General features: G+C 50.6%; 1 protein-coding gene and 1 pseudogene across 3 annotated transcripts; both read right to left on the bottom strand.

Annotated features, from left to right (window-relative positions):
• Positions 1-2,220: 2,220 nt before the first annotated feature.
• On the bottom strand, positions 2,221-5,104 carry LOC136489364 (calmodulin-binding protein 60 B-like; annotated as a pseudogene).
• Positions 5,105-5,664: 560 nt separating this feature from the next.
• LOC136487022 (uncharacterized) lies at positions 5,665-9,292 on the bottom strand. 3 transcript variants are annotated; one of them, XM_066484149.1, is made up of 5 exons: positions 6,789-9,292; positions 6,446-6,700; positions 6,229-6,354; positions 6,058-6,160; positions 5,665-5,972 (listed from the first exon to the last, which is right to left on the bottom strand). In XM_066484149.1, coding segments are annotated over exons 1-5 (639 nt in total). In that variant the 5' UTR covers positions 6,791-9,292; the 3' UTR covers positions 5,665-5,819. The 3 variants fall into 2 exon arrangements, 2 of the variants coding, with proteins under 2 accessions (XP_066340246.1, XP_066340245.1); XM_066484148.1 differs by having other exon boundaries at positions 6,446-7,087; positions 7,162-7,193.
• Positions 9,293-9,521: the final 229 nt, after the last annotated feature.

Raw genomic sequence — 9,521 nt, 5'->3', positions numbered from 1 at the left:
CGGGCTATCCAAAAAACGTGGACAATCTAAAACAGATACGGTCGTAGATATACAAAGATCTGCATACCTCCAACCGTATCTCTTTCAGACGGGAGACACCTAACTAGGTTACGCGACCAAAGACCACATACGGATAGAGGGGTTATACCTAGGGTGCCGGTGAGGTCAGGGTAGCGGGGCAGTGGAGAGTCGATGCAGTGGTGAGTCGGCGCGGTGCAGGAAGACCTGCAGCGCCGACGAAGACGATCGGGGTCGCCGAGTCCCTCCCACAGATCCTCCTGCAAAAAAGGGCAAAAATGGTTAGTGTCGACTCAAAATTTTGACAGCACCTCCCCTGCACGGGGAGGTTCCCAAAACCTGCAAAAAAACATGGCACAAAGGCCAACAACCACATATATACCAAACATGGGCACGAAGGCCAACAACCACCAATATATCAAGAGGAGCCATGTACTTTAGTTCTCTTTCCATGCAGATGAAAGTATTGAAGTAGTACAACAACAATTACTACTAACCCTACAACTACTACTAACAACTACTTAACTACTAACAGTACTAATACTAAGAACTACTTAACTATTAACAACTACTACTACTAACCACTACTACTTACTAACTACTACTATTTACTAACTACTACTACTACTAACCCTACAACTAACACTACTAACCACTACTACTTACTAACTACTACTATTTACTAACTACTACTACTACTAACCCTACAACTAACACTACTAACTACTACAACTAACACTACAACTAACACTACTAACTACTACTACTAACACTACAACTAACTACTACTAACTACTACTACTACTAACCCTACAAGGGTAGGGCTTACCTTGGCGGCAAGAACGGCAAGAGCGAGGGCCGGCGACGACGGCGGGGATGACCGCAGCAGCGCGAGGATCAACGGGCGATCGGAACGGCGCGAGGATCGACGGGCGGTCAGGTCGGCACCTTCCTCTTCTTCCTCCTCCCCCTTCTCTTTCTTCCTCTTCTTCCTCCTCCCCCTTCTCTTTCTTCCTCTTCCTCCTCCCCCTTCTCTTTCTTCCTCTTGCTCCTCTCCTTCTCCCTCTGCTGGCCGGCCGCAGGGCACGGCGGGGCCGGTGGACCTCGGGGCCGGCGGGGGAGCTCGGGGTCGGCCGGGCAGCTGTCCCCGGGGAGCTCAGAGCTCGGGGCACCGGCGAGCTCGGGGCGGCGGCCGTGGACCCGGGGCGCGGGCGCGGGGCCACCGGGCGGGGGCGCTGGGCCGCTAGGGCCGGGCGGGAGCGCCGGCCAGGCGCCGGGCCGAGCGCCGCCGGGACGGGGGCGGGGGGCGCGGGACGGGGGCGCCGGTGCGGGACGGGGGCGCCGAGGCGGGCCCGGCAGGAGCTCGCCAGAGGGGGACGACGGCGGGGGCGGCGGCGGCGCGGCAGGGACGCGGGGGCGGGTGGGAGAGGAGTGAGGAGGGGGTGGGGTTGGGCCGGCCCGTTATGGGCCTTTTGGTTAAAAGGTTTGCCGAGTGCCGGGCCCAGCGGCACTCGGCAAAGGGTTTCTTATTTTTTAAAAAAAAATTCTTTGCCGAGTGCCCTGTGACCTGGCGCTCGGCAAAGGCTTCTTTGCCGAGTGCCAAGGTTGGCGCTCGGCAAATTATTATTATTTTTTTGTTTTTTTTGCCCCATTTTTTTTCTGGGGCCTTGCTACAGTAATTAAAACTACATTTCAAAATTTGGGACACTTTTGAGTTTTTTTACTATATTTCCTTAATTATTTTTGTTTCGTTGAATTTTTTCGACTATTTCAAATTTGAACTGCATGTACATGAAATAATGGAATTTGGTCATTTAAAAAATGGTATTCATGATGTTTGGCGTATGTTGAGGCCGTATCCAGGAACTCGCATGAACTTACGAGCATCTTGTTGTCGTAACATGACGATGTACTTGCGGGAAAAGTGTATTTAAATTATATAAAATCCAAACAAAGTCAAAAAATCACGAAACTTGTCGAGGTGTCTTGTTATCGCATGTGGAGGCCATGGTAAAAAATTGAGAAAGTTTGAAGCAAGTTGTGACGTCGGATGCCTAAAAGCCAGACATCTTGGAGATGGGTTTTGGAAAGTGGATGGAAGGAAGAGGCGGGAGTGAATACTGATCCCTGGTGATGATTAGTCTCTGACTCTGTTAGCTACAATTTACTATTCTTTTGTGTTCTCTGATGCTGCGCTTACTATTATATGATCCAGGGACTGGCAATAATGTTGTTGATGGCAGGCTGCAAGTCCGCTCGCGCCTGCGCCGCCAAACGTGCTGCATTTGCCAATTGCCGGAGCACAGAGGTAAGAAAAAGATACATACAAGCCACAAAATATATCACTTGAGAAGATCATTAGTTGAGCCTTCAGATACTCACCACGAAGCAGCGAAATGTTGTCAGTTGCGTGGCCATCGAATCTGACCGCGTTGGTGTCTTGGAGGTCGTGGCGGTGCTCGTACGCTTCCAAAATTAGCTGCAGCACCAACGTCTACACGCGACAGCGAATGTAAGAAAAAATGTTGTCACCTCTGGCGATATGACGATCATGGTAGCAGTCAGATCAGATGATAGACTCACCATCTGGTCCCAGTTGAGCTGCTGCAATGGGCACTCAATGCCACCGATCTCGACCTTAACGGGGTCCAAGACGGAGTTCACGTAGATGGTGCCGCCACCCGCTGTGTACACGTACACCTTGTCGCCGGGGCCGCAGGTCCTCTCGTGCTTGGTCGTCGCCTCCCACATAGGATCGTTCATGCCGTCGCCAAGAATCTGATCCCGTAAAACAGAGCATTCAAAACAAGCACGGCAAGAGTTCGTGAAATGTTCCCCTCAAGAATGGAAACTTACTGTACGCAGCTCGTCAGGTTTGACTATTAGCATCCTTAGGAATTCCTGAAGAATCCGAGTCCCAAGGGAGGGAGGTGTGAGACCCCACTAGTGGGCCAAGACTTAGTACCACCTTGGAACCAGAGGAAGGGTTGAACCAACTTAAAAGCTTGAGCTCTGGGAGGCTATTAACTCTGGTTCGAATCTTTTGCGCGAAGCGAGGATGAAAGCGTAAAAGAGTTAATTAGCAGGTGTGGTCTATTCAACATGTAGAGTGGATCTTAGCCGTTTTCCTGGGTTGGGGCGTTACAAATAGTATCAGAGCCAACTCTCACGGTTTCACAGACATATGGCTCGGGAGCTCGGACAGGTTGCGCATGGCTCTGCAAGAGCATGGCACTTGGGCCGGGGAGTGGGCCCGGGAGCTGGGAATATGGACGTGGCCAAGAGAGTCGATCCTGGACATTTATTCCGTTTGGGTAGGTTAGTTCGACCATCGACGAGGACGTCGAGTCCTTAAGGGTGGGTGTATATGAGACCCCACTAGTGGGCCGAGACTTAGTACCACCTCGGAACCAGAGGAAGGGTTGAACCAACTTAAAAGCTTGAGCTCTGGGAGGCTATTAACTCTGGTTCGAATCTTTTGCGCGAAGCGAGGACGAAAGCGTAAAAGAGTTAATTAGCAGGTATGGTCCATTCAACGTGTAGAATGGATCTTAGCCGTTTTACTGGTCTGGAGAGGAGGGCAGCGCGTCTCCAGCTCGATGAGGTTGTCGCGGTGCATGTACGCCTCCAGAATTAGCAGCCGCACCAACTTCTGCACGAGACAGCAGATGTAATGTAAGGAAAAAACACTCTCCTCGGACGTTCTGATGAACAGCTCAAGAAGACATATGATGGATCCATTCACCGTCTGGTCCGTGTTCAGCTGCTCCAAGGGGCACTCAGTGCCGCCGATTTCGACCTTAACGAGGTTGAAGACGGAGTTCACGTAGATAGTGCTGCCCGCCGAGCTGTAGGCGTACACCTTTTTGCCAGGGTTGCAGGTCTTGGCGTGCTTGGTCATCGCCTCCCACACACGGTCGGTCATGCCGCCCAGAATCTGGTCACACAAAACAGAGCAGTCAAAACCAGCACAGAACGGCGAGTGTTGGTGAAGTTTTTCCCTCACTTACCGCTCGCAGCTCGTCAGGCTTGACCATTAGCATCCTTACAAAATCCTGAACGGTCTCGATATTGTTAATCTTCAGCTTACTGTGGAACGCGCCTTCCTTGCTGATGTTCTTCAGTTTCCACACTGGGTCAGCAAGCACGGCGCTTATCTTTGACAACGAAGGCTTCGGTGATGGCCTCAACGATCCTGGCACGACGCGCGCCCCGACGCGGAACTTGCGGGAGCTGACCCAGGACCTGTCTGTGAACTGGAGCTCACCCACCGTTGCGTGCCCGTTCTACATCGTGAGTCTGACATCGCCGGTGAGCAGAGGGCGTATGTCACCTTTGCGCTTCCTCAGGATGGCTTTCTCGAAGTCTTCTGCAGTCCAGTCCTCGCGGTGGTGGTACCCTTGAAAGTCCCCTACAAGCGGTACAAGCTCGATGCTCAGCGGCGACGGGAGCGCTGACGCCGAGTCGTTGTCCGGATCCACTAGGATGACCTTCAGCAGTTTCCCGTTGTCGTCCTCGATCTTTGAGCCGGTGTAGATGGAGAGCCGTGGTGAGCTCTGGAACGCCAGCTTCCACCTAGGCACTTGCCCACGTTCAATCGACATAGGCACTTGCCCACGTTCATTTGAGGAATCTTCTTCTCCCTGTTGGTTCCAATCTTCGTCAACTGGATCGACCCTTTTCACCTGCTCCAATCTTGGGTAACATGGATGCTTTCTAATTGCATCCTTGAACGCAGACTCTGCAGCTATCCTGTCAGATTCCTCAGCATCAGTGGCTAACCCAATGCTTCCAGCAACTTTCTGGAGGCCTAGCAGGTGGCTGATGCCCACAAGCATATTGCTGTACTGCTCCCCTTTGTGGGCGTTGAACACTAGCTTGAGCTTCCGAAGATTGGGCCAGGATTCACTACAGGACTGAAAGTCTCATCATAATCAATACCAGGCCGCTGTGTGAATCCCCGCAGAACCCAACGAGCCTTATAGCGATTTAAGTGAACCATCAGCAAGAAGTTTGTGGTGATAGATCCATTTACTGGTGACCAGATTTACATTGGGAGGTCGGGGAACAAGGCACCATGTGTCATTGGCGATTAGTGCATCAAACTCAGCTTGCATATCGGAGCACCAATTACACTACTACACAAACTTTAATGGAGGCGGGCGTTTTTTATTTTCCGCAACGGGCAAAGCCGTCCGCCGCGGCCTAGAGGCCACGGTAAATCGTGGCTTAACCGTGGCGGGCGGCTTTGCCCGCCGCGGTTAACCGATTTACCGCGGCAGGCGGTGTAACGTGCCCGCCGCGGTAAATATACTTTTACCACGGCGGTCACGTTGAACCGTCCGCCGCGGTAAATTATTTTACCGCGGCGGACACCTTTCGTGGCCCGCCGCGGTTATGTTCGTTAGCCGTGGCGGGCATTATTATTTGCCCGCCTCGGTAAATTATTTCCTAAATTAAAAAAATACAGCAGGCATATAATTAAATTCAAATTCAAATTCAAATTCAAATCACATACAGATTTCACAGATTAAACTTAAAAAGTATGCAGGCATTACACATGAGATAATATACATATATATGCATTCACTTAGTCGTTCTTGTCATCTTTAATTCATTACATTTACATATTAAAGTCGTTATACATGCCCTAAGGAGTAATCTTGTGGACGCATCATCATGGGCCATTTCCTCAGCCTCTCGTACTCCGGTAAAATTGCTAGCTGGCTGTTCTCATTGAAGAACGTCCTCCCTTCAAGCACGCATTTGTCTAAGACAAACTTACATATGTCCGTCTTTGTCTACTTGAAGGAGTGTTGGGTGCTCTGCACGTCTCTCCACCAGTTCAATCCATTCTTGAGCACCCTCCAACTGCTGCTGTACTGCTTGCACTCCCTCAGGTACTCACAGACATAGAAGCCACAGGTTTGTGATCCTACCGGTTGTTTGGCATACTGCATGATCGATACACAAGCATTAGAATACAGGCATTAGAACGCTTATGAACAGAAAGCACAATTAAACCTTTCAAATACTTACCGGAAAGTTGCGTCTGATTTTGATGCGGTTCTTATGCTTAGCCTTAAAATTCTCTGTTCTTCGATCATAGCATTCAAGATCCTTCACGTACTCCTTATAAGCGCTATACGAAATGTACTAGTATTAGGCAGGGCATTAGAACGTATATGAGAAGACAGTTCAGTCACTTACACTCTGAGGCAATCTTCAAAGGCCTTGTACCCTTTTAAGTTTGGCATTCTCAACGAATCAAATACGCAGGCCCTGCCATCCTGAGGGTAGATGATAAATACAACCCAGTGACCCTCGAGGCCTTGGCTGCGCCATTGAAACAAAATACAGGTTACGATGAGAAATAATAATACTAGCTAGCTAACCACTTATCTCTACAGGCATGTCTTCGACTTACCCAAAGTGGTAGGCAGCTACGATACACCCATTTCTCCTGATCTTCTTCATTGCTCCTAGTATGTACCTTGAAATGTTCAACTTCTCATTGTCCATCAGTTTCTTCCTGTGCGCCTCTCTCTGTCGCTTGGTCAAGTCTTTCATGGTTGGATGATTGTCATCTAGGTGGTAACCAATGATGACTCTTTGAGCAATATGCATTGGAGATAGATAGATAACATCAAGTTTTAGTTCCTTGGATATATAGGCCATCAACCTGCAAGGACAAGCCATCATGGCATATATAAGTAGTCTTGACCGATTCAAAGGCAGGTGATATGTGAAACTCGCAATTCATCACTTACATAGAGAACAAGGTGACTTGGGCGATGTCAAGGTCTTATTCCCGTAGTAGTCTGTACATGTCGTGGAAGTCCACGGGGAGTTCTACATCGTTGCCGAGCAAGTGGAAGTACTCCGCCACAACCTTGACTAGAAAACCATGTAGGCCAGCTTTTGCCGCTTCCATGTACCAGAGATGAAACCTCCTTGTCTCCCACCTTTCCTCGTTGACGAGCTGGGCCTTGGTTATCATGAACTTCCCATGCTCGTAATGGCCGGGGCAGTCATCCGATTCAGGAAATAGATGGAAAGGTGATCTCGGCTTGGGATAGAAATGTTAGTACCATATTATGGCAAAGAAAAGTTATTAGCAAATTATGCTCGCCGCTACCATACCTTTCGAACTCAAGTGAGTATGTGAGATGCCATTGGTCGCCTTTAGTCTTCGCCGGCGGTGGAGGACAGTGGCTTGTGCTCGCAATGGCAGCAGGCGGTGTCTTTGCCCCCGGTTCCTCCGTGCCTCCCGGTCCTTTGCTTGTGCCCTTAGACGGACTATCGGGAGGTGGAGGTGGACTTGTTGTTGGAGGAGGAGAACGAGGGTGAGGGCTTGTGCCTCGGGGTGACTTCCTTCCCTTGTCATCCCCGCCATTGCCTTCGTCATCGCCGTCGCCGTGATCCGGATCATCGGGGGGACAAGATCCAGCAACGGATGGTTGTGATGCTGGTGTCACCATCGGCGTAGAAGTCGGCGTCGAGAGAATGATCTCTATGTCGTCCTTGTTCCACAGGACTTCGGAACCAATGGCAGCTCCAAGGATCGTTACCCCTTGTGCAGTTGGATATTCCATTTTAAATTCTTCGTATTGGGTCGCATACCATGTAAGTATCACGGCAGCATAGTTGGCAGGGATCTGGTCTTGGTTGAAATCTTTGATATCTTCTTTTGGGTGCATGTAACCCTCACCCACGGTCGACTTTTTCGCCCTGCCGAACGGGATGTTGAGGTGGACGCGCATGGGTTGCCGAATGTCGTCGACGGGGTGCCTTGGGCGATCCTCGATCATCGGCAGTGGCTGCCCTTGTGTTTGCCCTTGTGGAACTTGAGGCACGGCCACGCCAGCCTGGCGAAGCATCTATGACCTCATCGACACCATATCTGGGTCATTGCTCGTGAAGGCTTCTTTTATGGACCGACTGATCATTTTGGCCACGCCTTGATCATAGCCCTTCTGAAAGATGCCCTCCTTGTACCTCTGCCTTGACCGGTATGTGGCAGCGTCGGATTGCCATGACTCCACTGAGTTCTAGCTCATCTTCGACGACATGCCATGGACGCGGCCACGGTGCTCGGGGGTTCCCAGCGCCCGGGTCAGCAAGTGCTGGCCCCTGCGAACCTCGAAGCTGTCCTTGGATTTAGCGGCCTCGATGAGAGCCCACTCCACCTCCTCGAACTTGGGCTCATTGAACTTGCTCGCGCCCTCCTTGAGCTTCTTCGGCTTGCGGGCATAAATGAAGTCCTTAGCCCTCAAGTCTACACCATCGTATGGATCGGGAAGCCCGGCGGCAGCTCTAGCCCTTTCTTCCTCCCGCCACTGGGGCCTCTTACCAGCAAACCTAGTCATGCCCAAGTGGTGGGGGTGCAGGTTCTTCTTCGTGAGTGCGCTGAACTTGGTGCTCTTTGCCTTTGCTTCTTCTGTTGTTCTTTGTTTGCAGAACTCTTCCCAGTGATGTTCCTTCACCATAGTGTATTTGACACAGGGTGACTTGCCTAGCTTCAAGTAGTACCTGGTCAGCATGGACTTGAAGTTTCTAAAGGCTCTTCCTGCCACGTGCATGACCCACTCCCTGCACTTGTCCAGATCGGCGTCCTCGGGATAATGGAAGCTCCTCGTCACCTCACCCCAGATATGTGTCTTGTAGTCGACCGGGACATTGTTCCACTCCTCCCAAGTGATCTCCACCTTGTCCTTAACTATACATGCCACCTGGTTGCTGAACTTGGCATGGACCGTGGGTGGCGACAACGGGTTTCCCTCTAGTCCCACCTCATGGACCACATGGACTTCACCGTGGATTTCCCTCTGGTGCCTCCCGTGTTCCCCCCTTCTCAGCTTTGTCCTCTGACCACTAGACTTGCCTGAAGTGGTTGGAGATGGAGCGGGGGGTTCTTTGTCACTGACTTGTTCCTCCTCGAAATTCAATTCTCGAGGCACCACCGGCATCTGTTCAGGGTTTGGAGACCGCACACTTTCAACTTCGTCGTCCCTCGGTTGGTAGGTTAGATCATCTTCATCCTCTGTACGACGTTTCTTTGTTGGCCTCAGGGTCACGGACACTTGGCTCTCGAGGCTAGTTGATGATGATGCACTAGGGGTAGGGTCGCGCCATTCGCTTATCGGTTCCTCCGCCATTGGAAAGCTACAATGAATACATATTTCAGTTGTATAGACACAGTTATAGAGTAGTAAAGTAGAGTAGTACTAGAGTAGTAAAGTAGTAGTAGTTGGCTCAGATTTGCCCCATTGTCATCACATCGCTTTTAAACTGGTTGCTTGTATCTGGTATACAAGCCATCCTAGTTTAGCGGGGGCACTCGATCATCATCGCCGCTGCCTCAGCATAAAAGGGTTCACATCATTGCATATGCCACTGCCTCAGCAATAAGTTTAAAAGTTCATCATTGCATATGCCAAAAAAGGAACCAGTCCCATTAAACAAAAACCTTTCACAAATCAAAACACAGGAGCAGCAGTAGT

Source organism: Miscanthus floridulus, chromosome 10, assembly GCF_019320115.1.
Source record: "Miscanthus floridulus cultivar M001 chromosome 10, ASM1932011v1, whole genome shotgun sequence".
Classification (NCBI taxonomy): domain Eukaryota; kingdom Viridiplantae; phylum Streptophyta; class Magnoliopsida; order Poales; family Poaceae; genus Miscanthus; species Miscanthus floridulus.
The sequence above is the reverse complement of the archived record's forward strand: the minus strand, read 5'-3'. Positions and strand labels throughout refer to the sequence as shown.

Coding starts and splice junctions, on each gene's coding strand:
- LOC136487022 (XM_066484148.1), bottom strand. CDS start 6,720: ATGATGGCTTGTCCTTGCAGGTTGATGGCCTATATATCCAAGGAACTA. Junction 6,355..6,445: donor GTAGCTGCCTACCACTTTGG/GTAAGTCGAAGA, acceptor TCAATGGCGCAG/CCAAGGCCTCGAGGGTCACT. Junction 5,973..6,057: donor AAATCAGACGCAACTTTCCG/GTAAGTATTTGA, acceptor TCGATCATGCAG/TATGCCAAACAACCGGTAGG.